The sequence below is a fragment of the Zea mays genome, chromosome 4, assembly GCF_902167145.1.
Source record: "Zea mays cultivar B73 chromosome 4, Zm-B73-REFERENCE-NAM-5.0, whole genome shotgun sequence".
Classification (NCBI taxonomy): Eukaryota; Viridiplantae; Streptophyta; class Magnoliopsida; order Poales; family Poaceae; genus Zea; species Zea mays.
In genome coordinates, this window is record NC_050099.1 from 65,775,650 (window position 1) to 65,794,059 (window position 18,410).

At 43.3% G+C, this 18,410-nt stretch overlaps 1 protein-coding gene and 1 long non-coding RNA gene across 2 annotated transcripts; one reads left to right on the forward strand and one right to left on the reverse strand.

Annotated features, from left to right (window-relative positions):
- The first annotated feature begins 9,153 nt into the window (after positions 1-9,153).
- LOC103653333 (dimethylnonatriene synthase-like) lies at positions 9,154-11,201 on the forward strand. Its single transcript, XM_008680263.3, has one exon. The coding sequence runs from the start codon at positions 9,218-9,220 to the stop codon at positions 10,889-10,891; it is 1,674 nt and encodes a 557-aa protein (XP_008678485.2). The 5' UTR covers positions 9,154-9,217; the 3' UTR covers positions 10,892-11,201.
- A 743-nt stretch (positions 11,202-11,944) lies between these two features.
- Positions 11,945-12,874, reverse strand: LOC100216581 (uncharacterized). The gene has a single exon (NR_147030.1). It is a non-coding gene; the product is annotated as an uncharacterized lncRNA (long non-coding RNA).
- Between the last annotated feature and the right edge of the window lie 5,536 nt (positions 12,875-18,410).

Consider the following 18,410-nt stretch of genomic DNA (forward strand, 5'->3'; position numbering starts at 1 on the left):
CTCCTTGCATCTATAAAAGGAAGGGCCAGGGCCCTCATACGAGAGGGTGGTCGCGCGGGACTCCCTCTCTCCCTCGCGAACGCTTGTAACACCTACTGCAAGCGCACCCACTCTGGCGCAGGATAACACGGAGTTGAGGTTTTCTCCCCCCTTCGTGTCCCGTCTCGCGCCAACCCATCTGGGCTGGGGCACGCAGCGACAATTTACTCGTTGGTCCAGGGACCCCCTGGGGTCGAAACGCCGACAACGGCGATCCTGACTAGTGGGCCCCGCCTGACAGCCTCCCTGTGCCCATTCTCTCCCCCGTTTGTCAGAGCGCGTTGGCCCCATTTGTTCGAGCGCGCCCGCGCTCGCATCGCGCATGAGGTCCGCCCTGGGTCGCTAACTCATGGGCCCCGTTGTTCAGTCTTCGCGCCCATTCCTGCGCGCCCCGCTTCTAATCGCGTCTGCCCGTTCTAGATCCGGCGGCCAAGAAGCCTTGATACCCCATCGTCGTGGGCATTTTGCTTAAAACCCCCCTAGGTTCCTAGGATTAGAACCCGCCGTCCTTAGTTCTAGCAGTCGTGCCCCTAGGTTCTTACAGAGAGAACCCCAGGCTTTTATTTAATTAGAGAAATAGGTTTAATTTAAGGTTTTGAGTTCCAAAACTTGTAAATTTCATATCTTTGTCATATGAACTCGAAATTGGGTGGTTCGAATTACAAAATGTTCATAATGTTATTCTCTATATGTTTAAATTATATGCATCCACTGTTTCCATGTCTCAATTTTGTGGTTAGCCTCTAGGCTAACTTAAGGTTATAGAATATTTACTAAAGGTAAAATAAAAGATAAAACTCTAGTGAACATTCATGTGCCTAAATTTGTCGACCTAGCCTCATTTAATGTAATCCAAACCGTGGAATAAGTTTATTTAAGTAAGTAATTTACTGAGATAGGAAGTAGTTAGAGAATTATAGACCACTAGGCATATTAATCTACCCCCAAGACCTTTAATGCACATGTGTGTCTTTACCTTTTATGGAACCTGTTTTCACTCTGTTGCTTATGTTTGGTGTACTGTTCTTTTGTCATTCCCCAAGTGTGTTGAATGAATGATTGCTTTGTGTAGGCAACGAGCTGTCAGTGGTTGTCGAGCGTGTTTCAGGAGACTTCCCTGAGCAGCAACCTGATGAAGACAAGTGTCCTCTGACCCATTATGTCCTATTTACTTTATAATTCAATGTGCCACATACCATGATCAACCTAAGGATTGGCTATTGTTTTGTTTTCTTGTCCTTGGATTACCCTTTGGGCATTGGTTACTATGATTAGTATCATGTTATTGCTTTATCTTAATCAATGAACATGATTAGAATATTTATGATACAATGATGTTATTCTGGATACGATGATGAACTTGTGATACTTTAGGGGACTCGGGCTATTTCCCGAGTACCTCTCCGTAAGGACATGTTCACTGGATGACCACCCAGGAAAATAGTACAACCATGAGTGTGGAATGGGACGCCCTTAGCTTATTAATTAGATGAATCTGGGGGTGTAGTTTGCTTCGCCGTTGTGCCATCAATGGGGGTTGGGAATAGTGCTTGCTCTGCTAAGGGTGGGTGTCAAGGTTCATTCGATTTGGTTTTGTTAGTCACCCACCTTAGGGAGGAGTACTGTGTTTGTACGACTGGTGAAACCTAACAGGCAACTACACACCATGAGAATCTTTGTAAAGGCTACATAGTGAAACCTTGCCAACTCACCTTGGTAGTGTTTAAGGGTTTGATCGACCCAAGGCAAAAAGGGATCATGACTCGTGGGTAAAGTGTGCAATCTCTGCAGAGTGTTAGAAACTGGTATATCAGTCATGCTCAAGGTTATGAGCAGCCTTGGGAGCTCCTTTGATTAGAGTTACTCTGAATACTTTTTATGATGATGCTTAATGATGATGTTTATAATTATGGTTTCTGGTATTTTCTCTTGGAGGGAGTGCCATTTGGGTAATAACTTGGGATTATGACTTAAGTCAATGACTTTGTGGATGTTTCGGACATCGTGATGTAATAAAGTACTTATTTTCGCTATTATTTTGAGCAATGTGTGATGATGTCCAATTATGTAATCGTTGTGTACTTTAATTTCTGATCCTGGCACGTACATGGATCGCATTTGATTTACCTTCTAAAATCGGGTGTGATACCCATCCTCGCACCCTTGAATCCTAACCAAGATGGAATTCTCTTGAGAGAAGCACGAAGCTAGAAAAGGAAAATCATCATTCCAACTCCACAAGACGACTAATTGGACCATGAGATCAGCAATCTCGAAGCCATCCATCAGCAAGTTGAAAAGCGAAAAGAGAAGATGCTTCGACTTTCTGAGCTACAGAAGAAGATTGACGGGGCAACTGAAGAAATGTGAAACATTTCGCACGATACTGAGCGATAAGAGTATCGCCAGAATCAGAAAGACCTTCGGCATGAAAGCCAAAACCATGAGGATATGTGGTACAAAGCCTTTAATCATGACAATTTTCCTTATGATGACACTTCTCCTTTAGCTACAGAGTTGCAGGCAATACCATCGACACCATCATACAAACCACCCCAATTACCTATGTATGACGGTCACTCTGATCCAAAGCAAATCCTGATGAGTTATGAAGCAACAATATCATCATACGGGGGCAACACAGCTGTCATTGCCAAATCCTTTATCATGGCAATAAGGAGTGTCGCTCAAACTTGGTATTCTTCACTTCGGTCAGGAATAATAAACTCTTGGCAGAAATTAAAGGATATGTTTATCACAAGCTTTCAAGGATTCTAAACGAAGCCAGTCACTGTCTAGGCCCTTTTCCAATGTACACAAGACCATGACGAATATTTGCAAACCTATGTACGAAGATTCCTCCAGCTTTGGGCTCAAGTACCAACAGTACCAAATGAGATAGTTACTGAGGCCATGATCAAGGGGCTTCACCCAGGACCGGCGGCACAATACTTTGCCAGAAAACCCCCTTAGACTCTAGAAAAGCTTCTCTAGAAGATGGATGAATATATCAGAGCAAACAATGATTTTCGACAAAGAAAAGAGGAGGCCTTGAGATATTCCAAAATGACCAGAGGCTTCGGCAGACGATTCAACCCAAGGCATGTCAGGACCATACACAATCCAAATCGGAATGAAGACAAAGACAATCACAATCAGGGAAAACAAAGTCATTCTTAATCCACAAGAACCCAGCAAAATACCTTCAGACCACCGGCCCCAAGAGGTGGAAGAGGAGCAAGGAGTTTTGGAGGAAGATTCAACTCTCAACCGAGGAAAATGTTCTACCATTTCTGTGGAGAGGACAAGGGGCATACAACAAGAACTTGTCAAGTCACAATCCAGAAATAGAGGGAAATTGTCGAAGCTAAAGCACGCCAGAATCACTCAAAGCTGGTCCTCCACACCACACCATACATTCCAGAGTATGTTTGTAATCAATAGCCAAGTCCACAACCCTCGGCTTCAGTTGCTTCGGCAAGTTCCTCTTCGGTTCGATGGATCCTGTCCCAACCATTTACGCAAGCACCTTCTTCATATGAGCAACAACATCTAGGACAACTTCATGCCCTGCCACAGTTCTCTGCACATGACATATCACAACGAGACACAAGGGAACAGTTCGAAGCCAGAACAGTAAATAATATTATATCGGAGTCGAAGCACATCTACTAAAATGCCTGACGGGCTGGTCAAAACGCCCGAAGCTATTTCGAAAAATTATTATAATTTCAGTTTTCTGTCCTTTACTTTTATGTCTTAAAAACATCAAGAAGATATATGTAATAAATCTAAGGTTACACCATCGGGTGTAAAAGCTTCGAGCCATTCCTAAGGGGATGTAGAGCTCAAAAGAAACACCTAGTAAAAGTGTAAAAGCTCCAAAGTCGTTTCTAAGGGGATGCAGAGCTCAATGAAAACACCTAGTAAAGCTGCCAAGGACTCAAAAGTCATTCCTAATGGACCGCAGAGTCATGATACAAAAGCTTACAAAGATACACCAACATTCTTTCATTTTTTATCATCATCTTAAGCAACAAACATCATGCATCATACCATCATTTCATCATCACATTACACATATCATCATTCATAAACATAAGTGGAAAAAAAGGGGAACTTCTCTCGCCCACGTATAGGTGAAAAAAAGACTCTGAAGCAGTTCTCGATAGAATGCAAAGTTTAATCTAAAGAATGAAACTGTGTTCAAATTTCACAACGCCCCTTTTGGCTTTGTATATGATTCTTTATACCATTGTAAGGATTATATAATACAGACACAAGGGCGAAGAAGGGGAAACAATTCTTCTTCGACAATCAGATATTTTTCAAGGCATTATAAGACCTTTGGCTGGAAGAGCATTTCTCTATGAAGCGTGAAAAGAAGGGAAGATGTTTTTCACCTTTGGCTCAAAACGGTACGTATACTTATTTCATGCTACATAAAGAATATCGTGCAAACCATACTTATATAGAGAATACATTTCAGACAATTGTTTTTACACACAACAAGCACATACTTAAAATGTTTTTACAAAAAATCCTTAGTCTTTGTTTAATACTTTCTGTGCAACTTCGTTTAAAACTTGGTCAACAGCTTCATCTATCGCCTTATGCACCACCTTAAATTCGGCAAGGATATCTTTTAATTCTGGATCATTTTTGGCATCATACGATTCTAGTGGTGGTGAAAGTCCTGTTGTACAAGAAATCATTTGTGTCATATATTTTAGTTATCACGAAGCTAAAACTCATATGAAAAAAATCAAGTGTACCTATAAGCCTCTCGAACCGCAAGGCTTCTTCTATATTTTTAGCCTCTTCGGTGGCTCGGCGAGCCTGAAAAACCAAAGAACAATTTGGTATAAAATATTACATAAAACTCAAAGGATAAAGATTCTAGCATCCAAAAAAGAACCTCTCCTTCACTTTCTCTGATAGCTTCATCCGTCATTTCTTTACCGCTAGCATGCTAGATCTCAGAATAAAATCTTCCCCCTAGTGCAATAGCTTCGGCTGAAGGCTCTCTTATGTCATGAGCCTTAACCGCAAAGTCTGGTTGAACCACAATTTTTACTTGTCCGCAACCAGCTTTTTCAAGCAGGGACACTACTCCTCGTGCACCCACACAGACATAGAAGTCTACCTGACCGGTGAGAACTTCATCAAAAGCTTCAATTTCACCTTCTATCCATACGATTTCTCCTTCGGCGTCGCCACAAATGAAATTTTCGTCGTTTGAAAAAGCACCAACGTTAGCAAACATATTCTTTAGCTTCTCTCAGCAATGGACAACAATGGAGAAGCATTGTTCCTTCGACGCCCGAATCTCTTCAACATCTTTCTGAACCTTGTTGCGTTCAGTTTTGGCTATCTCACCTTTCGCCTTTTCGACTTCAAAGTTCTCATTTACTACATCAAAATTTTCCTTCAGTTTCAGCACCTCAGATTTATGTGACTCCGCTTGTGCCACCAACATAGACTCGAGGTCATCGATGCGCTTTGCACTAGCCTTCTTCTCATCTTCCATTTTCGAAAATTTTAAATTCTCTTCTAAAAATATTGTCAGTTCAACATGGCTTTCCTTTAACTTGTTAACTAGAGAGCTTAAAATATTATCTTTCTCCATGGCTTGGTGCCATAGGTCAATGACCTTTGATTGCAGGTTTCCGAAGGCTATCCGAGTATTTTCGTCCTCAGCGTCCTTCTGGGCTTTCAAAGCTTTGCTTAGAATAAGTCCCTGACAGCAGCATAACAAAGGAAATGAATAACAAAAGAAATATACGAATTATCAAGGTAAAAGGGAGGAAAATATATGTATACAAACCTTCGAATTGTTATATGCTAAACAGTCTGCAAGATAGTCTTTGGGCATGCCAGATAATACAAGTTCAAGCTTTGGATAGCCCATTTTATCCATCATCTCGTGGCATACGTCAATTTCTCTGTTATCCGGAAGGCGATATAGATAGTCATCCTCGTCATTGCCTCCATACACAAGAGATCCCGGAGGATACTTTAAATCTTCGGCATAATGCTAAACTTCAGCAATCTGCTCTTTAGTTAATTTTCCACCCGAAGCATGGCGAATAATGTATTTGTGGGTTGTGAGTCGCGCTTCTTCGGCCAGCAACCCCTTTTCTCTAATGAACCTTCAGCTTTAGAAGATTCAACTTTATCTTGTTCTTTTTCTCTAGCAGCATCTCCTATTAAATCAGCATTTGAAGAACTAGCTTTGTATATATCAAGAGAAGCCTCAATACTGGTAGTCACTTTCAGTCCAGTAATTGCATCTTCACTAATCTTCGGTGTTGCAGGCGAGGCCATCTTTGTAGGCCTCAGAACATCCTTCAGCACATTGGCCATTCTTTTTCCTTTACGAGGAGTCCCTGTTATGGCAGATGTTAGCTTCGTTGCCCCTGCGCCTCGAACTCCATATCGGTTGCGGATACTTCATCCCAAATTGGAGTTTCAGTTACTCCCTTCTTTTTGACTCCTTCTGCCCTCTACATTGGAAATTCAAAATAAAATAAGCATATTGACAAATAATTAGAAGTCAGAGTAAAAATCAAAATCTATTACCTTCGAGGACATTACCTTCGTTTCACCTGACTCGATATCCTTCGTCTCATTTGATTCGACAGTCGAGAATACAGGTAGTTCTGTTGCCCTTTCAGTGTAATATGATTTCAGCCAATTGGCCAGAATCTTCACTCTTTTCTGCTTTGGGGTGCTGGAAGAGGTCTTTAAAGCACTCTTACTCTTTTGATCCTTGTTCCGCGCAGGAAACCAGTAGTCAGGATAAATAAAACCACTAATCAAACACCAACCTTCTCTTTCCTCGAGCACCAAAAGCGCGATTCATGGCTTCATCTTCAGATTTTGAATAAGACCCTACCATTTCGTCGCAAGTTGCCTCAATAGCTTCAAGGCACTCGTCATCTAGTTCACCAAACTGATTTCTGTAACAATATGTGTATTTCAGGTACACTAAACCACCTTTTCTGGCACTTTGGCTTGAGCTGGCATCCACTTCCTTTGGCATCTCCCACTCATTGACAAGTGGTCATACTTTGAAAGCTATGTGCTCATGAACCAAATCTCTGGTGCTAATGTAACTGCACAAAGCGTTAAACGCTACCAGGCGGGCCTAGGTCCTTTTGTGTTCACAACAGCTAGCCTCTTGATACTGAAGCGAGATCGGACAGGCCACTGAATCACACCTCTGATATCTTCTCTCTTATCCATGTCATTTTTAACATAGAACCATTGCTTCATCCATGAACCTGGCCATTTCTGTCGAAAAGTTGGGACAGGGCGCCTGACATCTGATTGGGACACGAAAGTATAACAACCAAAGTTCTTATGATACTGCTCTTTTTCAGTAGCCTTTGTTTGATACGAGAGCTCGTGAATATTGCAAAAGCAGTCAGCATCGGGTTCTAAGCCTTGGCTCCTCACTGCCCAAATGAAGATCCCAACCTTAATTAGGGCTTCGGGAGTAAGCTGATGAAGGTATATTTTGAATCTCTTCAGAACCTCGACCAACATCTTATGAAGAGAATAACGCAGCCCAACTTTCAAAAAGCTTCGGTAAATAACCACCTTATCTTTTTCTGGAAGAGGAACAATATTCTCTCCACCAGGCCTCGCTATAAATACATCATGAAAATATTTACCTTTCATAGCCTCAATATGTCCCTTTTTCACAGTTGACTTCTCGAAGTTAACATGGCTCGGTCTCCATGGTCGATCTTCAGCATCATCAGCATCACTCCCACAATCCGGCTAGTATCTCGTCAGCAATCTTTGCAGCATTACTCTTCTCTGTAGCTTCATAAAACCCAGATAGCGCAAGATCTTCACTCTTCTTGCCCTCGACCATCTTAGCTAAAACTAAAAAGCAACTGAAGCTAAAAACAAGCGCAACTCCCAATGGCTCAAAGCAACAAAACAACTCAATAGCACGATAAATATTTTATGATGGTCGTTCTATTTATACACAAACTACCACTGCAAAATGGCCCCGCATTTCAAAAAATTCGCAATTTAGCGATGGGAAGGTGTTTGTCAGACCTTCGGCATAAGGCCTCTATTCATTTCGCAGTTTAAGTTTGTTACAAGGAAACGAACTAATACTGTGGGGGGCTAATGTTGGGGGCCTTCGTCCTTCGAAGGTCCTCAAAAACACAGATAACCATTGTTTATTGATACAAATCTAGGTATTGCTGGTGCTTTGGTGCTAATTACCTTCGAAATAGACCAAGAAAAAGGACGAAGGTGTTAGCTTCGTCATAACTATACAGGGGACGAAGGCAGATATCAAACAAGACCGGAAGAAGGTATTCACAAGATTCTGTAGCCAAGATGATAAAGATAGAAGACAATACTACCCTTACGTCATTTGTAAATAATATGTACAAGTTTTGTGGACATACTTGTAATTTTATACGAAGTTGTACCTCTGTCGTATAAATAAATGAACAGTACTCTGCATAAAGTACCTTTATCTAGGTGCTACAACTTCGCATAGTTCAATCTCTGAATACCTTCAAGCTATCCTGCATTAAGAAGCCGAAGTTTTGATTGTAAGTTTGTTTTGCATGAAAAGAGAAATGGAATGATAAGGCACCTGAGATGAGTTATTATATTTAACTTTGTCATATTCTTGTGTAATCCATTGTCATGTTTTTGTGTAATCCATTCGATTACACTCAACCTTCGTTTTTGGGCGGTTATCCCGAAGGGAGAACACTTAAAGAATGAAGGCTTCTACTTTGTAACATTGTGTTGCCTTGTTTTTGACTGTATACAGCAATTAAAAACAAGTGACCAACACCGGCCACTTAATTGTGTCATGCTGGTGCCACTCTCTGGTGCCGAACTGGAAGCCCAAGCACGATACTAAACCTGTGTCATGCCGTCATTGACAGTCTGACACTATATTATTCGTGCTTGTGTGATGCCGAAGCACTACGGGTCGTGTCTTGCGGTCCATTTGGCTATCTACACAGACAATGAGACAAGGTCACAAGAACCCAAGTCCAAGTCTACCAACAGACAAACGACTGATAGTTCGGAAAAATAAAACGAACTAGAACTGTTACTTTAATTATATCTCTGATAATCGTATCTCCATGACGACGATGCAAGCGAAACAAGTACAATCGATAGTATAATGCTTCCCTTTTATAAGAAGCACAACAATGTATGTTCACACCCATTCCAAGGCAACCACACAGATTTGTCGATGCCACCTCTTGCACCTCCAATCCTAATGGAGCTATCGTCGTCGCCAATGTTACTCACCTGCCTTGGCATGGTGCTCACCATCGTGATCCTGATCCTCCGCAGTCTGAAATGCAAGTCCCGCCGCCGTGTTTATCGCCTCCCGCCGGGCCCGAGGCCATGGCCTGTCATCGGCAACCTGAACCTGGTCGGCGCGCTCCCGCACCGCTCCATCCACGAGCTCTCCAACAAGTACGGCGAGCTCATGCACCTCCGCTTCGGCTCCTACTCCGTCGTCGTCGCCTCGTCGCCCGAGATGGCCGAGCTGTTCCTCAAGGCCCACGACCTGCTCTTCCTGGACCGCCCCAGGACGGCCGCCGGCAAGCACACCACCTACAACTACGCGGACATCACGTGGTCGCCCTACGGCGCGTACTGGCGCCACGCGCGCCGCATCTGCGCCACGCAGCTGTTCAGCCCCGGCCGCCTCGCGTCGTTCGAGCGTGTCCGCGCCGAGGAGGTGCGGCGCCTCGTGCGCGGCCTCTTCGCGGCGTCGGGACGACGACGCGCCGTGCGCCTCGGCAAGGACCACCTGTCCACGTTCAGCATGAACGTGATCACGCGGATGGTGCTGGGCAAGCGGTTCTTCGACGGGGAGGAGGCAGAGGAGAGCGCGGCGGAGGGCCCGGTGTCGTCCCTGCCCGAGTTCATGTGGATGATGGATGAGCTGATGCTGCTCAACGGCGTGCTCAACATCGGCGACTGGATCCCGTGGCTGGACTGCCTCGACCTGCAAGGCTACGTGCGGAGGATGAAGAGGGTCGCGGCGAGGTTCGACGCGTTCCTAGAGCACGTCCTCGACACGCACGGCCAGCAACGGCGGCGCGAGGGCGAGAGCTTCGCGGCGCGGGACATGGTGGACGTGCTGATGCAGCTCGCCGATGACCCCACCTCCGAGGTCCAGATCGGCCGGGTAGGTGTCAAGGCGTTCACCCAGGACCTCATAGTCGGTGGCACGGAACCCGTGTCAGCCACCGTGGAGTGGGCCATGTCAGAGCTCCTGAGGAAGCCGTCCGTCCTCGCCATGGCCGCCGAGGAGCTGGACCGGGAAGTCGGCCGCGGGCGCTGGGTCACGGAGAAGGACGTGGCACATCTCCCCTGCCTCCAGGCCATCGTCAAGGAAACCATGCGCGTGCACCCCATCGCGCCTCTCCTGCCCCCGCACGTTACCCGCGAGGACGCGTCCATCGGCGGCTACGACATCCCCAAGGGCACGCACGTCCTTATCAACGTGTGGGCTATCGGCAGGGACCCGGCTCTGTGGGACGCGCCGGAGGAGTTCAGGCCGGAGAGGTTCGTCGGGAGCAAGACCGACGTGAAAGGACGGGATTTCGAGCTGCTGCCGTTCGGGTCCGGCCGGCGGATGTGCCCCGGGTACAGCCTTGGGCTGCAGGAGATACAGCTCAGCTTGGCCAACCTTCTCCACGGGTTTACTTGGACGCTGCCGGAGGGTATGGCGAAGGAGGACCTGAGGATGGACGAATTGTTCGGGCTATCCACGACGCGCAAGTTCCCGCTCGAGGTCGTCGTCCGGCCTAGGCTCGCTTCTGAACTCTATGCATGATGAGTTCCCGGCCGCTCGAGATGGTGATTGTTTTTTATGTATGCGTGTTGCTCCGCCTGTTAAAGCTACAAGAAATAAGAGCCTATCTACCAAGTTGATAGAGAATCTCTATCAACTTGGTATCAAGTTGATATCACACTAGACTTATGGTGGATTTATTTGATGCGTGATAGGCCTGAGGGCTCCTCGTTTGTTTCTTCAATTTCAATCCCATGTTGAGCGCCTTCTAGACTCAAAAATCAAGTGTGTTCAATCTGATTGGGGGTGGAGAGACTCATATATATAATACTAAGTGTCTTGATTGCGGTTCTTATCCGGTATATATTTCTCGTGAGGTAGCGTTTGATGAGGGCTCATTTCCCATTGCCAATTCGGCCCCACCATCCCACTCTTCCACATCATCATCTCCCGCTGAAAATGACCTTGAACTCGTTGGCAGTAGTATTAATCCTATAATTAATAACATGCATTATTTTGTTATTGTTAACCCTTTGTGCGCAGAAAACTCGGGTGGGTCTGTACCAACCACGAGACCATGTTTGAGAGCAAGGAGCCAAGGAGATTGGAAAAGATTGAAGTGACTAAAATACTTTAGCTATTTAATTTTAAATATTAAAGGGATTTTAGCTTCTTCAATACTCTCTAACCTATTTACTCCCAAACAGGCCTTCAAACCAGAGTTGTACCTAGGACCGGACCGTCCGTCCTCTCTCCTGACCTGAACTATAGGACATGTCTTATCTGTTGCTCCGTTCGAACATCCTATCGCGCCCGGGATCTGCACTACCTCTGGCTCCCTTGTTTCTTTCCGCGCCGGACATTCTCACAGCATCACCGTCATCATTTGTAGCAGAAATTGCACATGATGAAGCCAGTCTTGGCCACCAGTACAGGATTCAACTCAACTCAGTCACAATTGGGCGTGATTGGTTGGTGGGTTCAGCCGCGCCTGTGGAACCTGTTAAGAAACCAGTTTGGGCCCCGAAGGCCCATGTGGTCCATCTAGCCGAAACCCTAATTCTACACTATATATAGAGGAGGACACCACCATTTGTTGTAACCATTGAGCTGAATACATGAATGAGAATAACAGTTCCTCCTATATCTTTGTGTCTCCTGTGTTTATGATTCTATTTCTAGTTAAGAAGCCTTTGGACTACACTAGTAGCAAAGGATTCTTAACACGTTATCAGCACGAATGCTCCGTTGGCCTAGGAGTTCACAAAGGTAACAAAGAAGAAAGGTAAGAATCTAACTGCTTGCTACGATTAGTTGTTACCCAGGAATAGATTTAGCTGCCATGATAAAGGTTAGAATTAGCTTCGTGCTAGCCTTGACCACCGCTCGTCGTACCTCCAGCGTGAGGCCTTGGCGCCTTGCCAACCTCCGTTGTGAACCTGAAACGCCGCGCCACAACAGCACCGCCACCGTCGCAACCTCCACTGGACCGCTGCCTTGAAGGCAAGTGCACAGGCATGCACAAGCACAACCACCGCGCTCCACAGATGAGTGCTCAGGCACAGGCGAGGAGCACGCCACCACTGCAGGCTGGTGCTGGGTTTAGCTAGTCAGCCCGGTCCTGGGAACGGAGGCACGAACAGAAGTGCATGTAGAAGCTTCTCCGACCTGCAGGCCAACGTCGTCTCCTCGCAGACAAGCCGGCGTAGCCGGTCCACGTCGTCGCGGTCGAGCAGCAGGCGTGCGCAGCTGCGACTGGGCACTCGTGCGTGCGCCGCCGCAACGGCCGAGCACATGGACGGGGCAAGCAGGCGCCGCCGCCACTGCCAGCCACACGGACGCAGGCGTGGGCGCGCGAGCGCCGGTACGCTGGCCGCTGCAGGCACGCGGGCGCCGCCGTCACGCTGCCGCAGCCACGGGGGCACAGACGTGCCGACCACCACTCGCTGTACCGCCACGCAGCCTCGCGGGCGCGCGGGGGTGAACCCGTTCCCCAGCCGCCGCCATCGCCAAGGGGAAAGGGCACCGGAAAGGGAAAAAAAGGAGAAGGGTTGGGAAACCCTAAAAGGCCCTAGAATGGGCTTTTTGGCCAATATTTGCAGATCCCTCGTAAACTTTCTATTTTCCCTTTTATCTCTAGAATTATAGAAAAGCTTTAAGAATTTTCGAAGCATTTTCATGGAATAATTGAGATCGGAATTATTCCCCTTTCTATGTATGAGTATGTTGTACTATTTATTTAGCATGTTATTATAATTTTTCCTTAAACATTCGAATTATGAATTTGTATTACCTTTACACATTTGCTATTATTTTAGTGCAAAAAGAAAATTACACGATGTACTTTTCATTATTCTATATGTGTATATTTATATAGTAATGCATTTTTAGAAAGCATATGATACATTTAAATTTACAAGAAGTAAATCCCAAAACATATTATGAAACAGCCTACAAGGACATTACAAGAAGCACATTAAATGTTGCACATTGTACATAAAGTACCCGGAAGCACATTACAGATTTGGAAGTCCTACATGAAGTAGTGGACTCACCATTTTCAGAGTTATATAGAGCACTCCTCAATTGTACAATAATTGCATTAACATTTGAGAAATCCGAAATTATAAGAAGTGTTTCAGAAATTATGAAAATTGCAAAGATACACACGTATGCATTGATGATGTCATAAAAGGATCATAGGATTAAAGGTAATTTAATGGAATTATTTATGACCTTTTATGCAATACATTTATAATATTACTAGTGTAATTTTTTTTTGCATGGCTAGTGAATTTCATGAGAAACATAACATATACCATCGTTGCTGACTAGCAGTCGCCGACAAGTAGTCGATCGAGGTATAACATATTATTGTTGCCGATTTAAATCGCCGACTTCTACGTCGATCAATAAATATGCACAAGTTTCATGAAGTGGACATATGGTCAATAATTCTCTTGACCTAGTTGAAAATATTTTACAAGAAGTCTAATACTAGCATATAAACAACAATAATCATCCATGTAAACCATAGAAGGTCATCTTGTTGTCTCTAATATGCACAACCGCTTACCTCATGCATATCCAAATTCAGTCTTATGAATCGTCAAATGAAAGCACACTAACTTGGTTTATACCAATGTAAGTTTATTGTCAAACATGCAAGTAGTACGTCATTGACACAATGAATGCTCCATCATGAAGAAATACCCCTTGCCCCTAACCATATAAAAACCACATGAAGTGGACTGGAGAAGAAAATACTCCAAACAACAGTATTGAAATCAAAGTCAATATTTATTTTGAATGATATTTCATAAATGATCAACATCTCTTGCATCCTTTTAGAATTATGGTTGTAAATATTGCATGAATTAGAAACCCACGAAGAGTAGACCCTTTTGGCAAATAATTTCCAGCTCTTGAAGAGAAGGTCACATTTTTCTCATCGTTATATATGAATCTTTACTTAGTATTTATTTGAAATACATTCGATGTTTGTTTCCACTTTGTATGGAATCTTGCATTTACTCGATTATTATGAAGCATGAAAGTAACGTAGAAGCATATGAATCATCTCTTAAATAACTGATATAAAATGTCGAAAGAGAAATCGACACAAAAAGAATTTTTAAAGAAGAGTGCATCCAAGCGGGCCACGAAGGTTACCCTCTATAATGTCATTCCTCGAAATATTTATTTTACATTATATGCATAGAATGAAAAATGTGACATTATATCAGCACTTGAAGAAGCATGATCATATGAAGCATCGTACATGTAGTACCCTCTCAAGTTTAAAGGAGATCCATAAGAATTTGTTTCAGGAAGAAACAATGAACATCGTACTTTCACTATGAATTGTTAGGAAATATGGATGATTTTCCATATGAATTATTAAGAAAGGTTGAATGTGAAAATCATTTATGAAAATTTTCCCCTTTTGAATCTCAATGCACACTTGAATTATCAATTTAATATTTGGATAAATAGTTTAGAATCTTAGATATCCTCTCCCCTTTTGCATCGTAAGAAATTTCATTTATATTCGCAAATAATGAGAAGCAATCAATTTGCAAGACCATCACATTAGTATCCCTTGAATTAGAAGATCCTTGTGAGCACTTTTGAACCACTGGGGAAACTAAAAGTGCAATACTCTCTTATGAAAAGTGTAATTTAAAGAATAACCCTTGCCTAGAATGCATCTAGGAGATATCCATGGTCATATAAAATCCTTATTAGTGATTTTAAGAATTTATACGTGCCAAAATATGCTTCATCAAAGTGGTCAAAATTGAGTACGCTTCTTAGAAAACCATGTACCAATGAAGTTGGTAGCATTACTCATAAGAATTATGAATGTATTGGGTAATCATCACTACGAAGTCTAGCAATATAAAGGAAGATGCAAAATGAAATATAGATACACTTGGAAAATTGGTCATACTTGAGGAGTTATTTTTCAAGAAAAAGGACATGAAGTCCATAATTAAAAAGAAAAGAAAAGAAAAGGGACATATAGTCTTGTTGCATATGACTAGTGCAAGTCATCATAAGAATAACTCCCCAACTTTGAATTTATGGTATATGTACTTATCATAATAATGGCTAATTATCTATTCCACGACATTAGGGTGAGGAAAGAATACTTGAAATAAGAATGCCAGAAAATCACTCGAAAAACCAAAAAAAGGATCCCCATGCAAGACCCACACTAATAAGAAAATTAGAAAATCAAGAAGCCGAGAATTCACATAGAATATTCCTGTGCAATACCAATAAGTAAATTGGAATGTCAAGAAGACATTGAAATAAAGTATTGAACTGCCATTTTGTTTTGTGATTTGTAGAGCGTGATCAAGTCGCACTATTGTTTAGTGCACTAGAGAGGACTTAAGTGCCATGAATGGTATTCCTCATCCTATTCCGAGGCCTCAAAGAAAAGGATAGGAAATCTAGTCACTCTAATCCCAAGTACCCGGGGACGCCTGGAGAAAAATGGATAAGAGAGCTTATCACAGCCTAGTCATGAAACACCCCAACGAAATAATGGGGAACCAGTTGAGAGCAGCCTGCTAGCGAGGCGCCTTCAGGATATGAATATTACCGGTAAATGAAAAAGAAGAGAAAGCTGAAACAAATATGAGCTCATCATCTATTAATAAAGGAGCTTGCTACCGTATTGAGAAATATTAGAGTAAAGCAAGATAAAGTGCATAAAGCACTCCCGTGAATTCTGAAAAGGAATGGTAATACTTGAACAAGAGCAATAGTCATTATGTATCTATCATATAATTGATACTATCTTGAAAAGATGGCAATCACTGTAGCAAAGATACAATGACCACTAGCAGCTCAAGGTCTTGAAGATCTGTTTTTCCTAATCATGGGTATTATCTCCTTTGTAAGTATGTTTATCTCATTGGCAGAAATCAACTTGAAGTTGAATAAGAGGATGATTAAATAAAGGAAAGATCTTGATTTGGACTTTATATATTTATAGGCACATGGAAGTGTCATTGTCCATAACCTAAGAAAGGCAAATAAAATTAAGCATAGTGTAACTTCGAAAAGTTACCACAAGTATTGAAAGAATCATGCAAGAATGCAAACATACTCGAAGTATGAGCATGCCACAACTTAAGCATATAGCTTGAGGCATGCTTGAATGAATATTTGAAACATATACCTTATCATACTGAAAAGGTTCTCAATATAGAAAAGTGCATTATGAAAATACTATTAATTGGTCGGTCATTTGTGAACCCAGACCTATAAGAACCTAAGGATGAGGGGGAGGAAATACCATGCCGATACACCATGAAGATAACACGAAAGGTAGACACTATGTGTCATTGTGTTGGATCGGTAATGGCACTAAGTATAAGAAAATACCTTGTATATGGATCATGAATGTCCTCCAATACATTCAAAGGGTATAGAGATTTTGAATTGAAGATCAAGACATGAATCTAAATGTGAATATGAATTCCCTTTGTGGCAAATCAGAATTGAATTAAAGTCAGAAAGTAGACCTTTGTGTCAACAATGACAAACTCATATGGGAACCAAAGTCTAGCATAAAGATTTTGTGAAGATGTATACTTTGAATAAGAAACACTCCATAATATAAGCATTGTGGATTAAGAATCCCCACTACCAACTTATGAAATAAAGAAGCTTGTGTTGCATAAGTAATGATGGGATATGTGCTATGTATGAAAATCCCATTAAGGTATGATCAAGAAGGCATATGATGAACCATGTTAGAGTCTTGCATAATAAAGCACAAGAGGATCATGTAGATCTCCATTTAAGCATTGCATCCATCATTGAAAGGATGGACTTGAAGCAATTATAAAGGACTTAAAAGTGTGGTTATCAGGGGGAGAAATTTGCATACTCCTAAATTGAATCTTGAGCATGAAGTTCAAATACCTAATTAGATTAAATGAAGAGAAAGGTGATTTGCACTCTTTTCCCCTTAAGTGAGTTTTCAATAGAAGTTTCTCACATAAGGTTTTTAATGAGACAAATCATGCAACACAACAAGCGTGAGCCATGTACTCTTTCTCCAAATTTTTCCCACCGGGTTTTGTGGAGTTTTGGGACATGTGCATCTCGCGGCAAGAGGGCCAAGGGGGAGTGTTAAGAAACCAGTTTGGGCCCCGAAGGCCCATGTGGTCCATCTAGCCGAAACCCTAATTCTACACTATATATAGAGGAGGACACCACCATTTGTTGTAACCATTGAGCTGAATACATGAATGAGAATAACAGTTCCTCCTATATCTTTGTGTCTCCTGTGTTTATGATTCTATTTCTAGTTAAGAAGCCTTTGGACTACACTAGTAGCAAAGGATTCTTAACAGAACCAACGCACGTGTAGGCTAGCCTCCCGCCCTCCCCTCGCGCAAACAACCAATCAACCGCTCGGTGCCCAGTCAACGTATGCAGACAGCCTAGTCACAACGAACAGGGCAATTCATATTTGGAAGATCCACTTTGGCGGCAAGCTATGGATTCTGAAATTCAGGCTTTATGTCACATCAAGACTTGCACTTTGGCTCCTCCTCGTCCGGGCCTTGATATCATTGACTCTAAGTTGGTACTATAGGATTACCGGATACTGCACTAGCACCAAAAAAAAAGACCCATAAAACCAATACTAGTGTTGTTATAGGTGACGGGATTACCATTAAACGTATAGGGCAGCCGTCTCGAAGTAAATGAACACGTCGAGCAGTGTCATGCAGTCGTCGCCGTCCTTCACGTCGTCGTGCGGTTCGTCCTTGTCGGGGACCATAATCAGGGATACCCCCAAGACTCCTAATCTCAGCTGGTAAACCCCCATCAGCACAAAGCTGCGAAGGCCTGATGGGCGCGATTTAGGCCAAAGCTCCGCTCAAGGGACACGATCCCGCCTCGCCCGAGCCCGACCTCGGGCAAAGACAGCCGACCCCGGAAGATTCACGCCTCGCCCGAGGGTCCCCTCAAGCAACGGACGCACCATCGATTCGCCCGAGGCTCAGCTCGGGTAGGCTTCGCGGAGAAG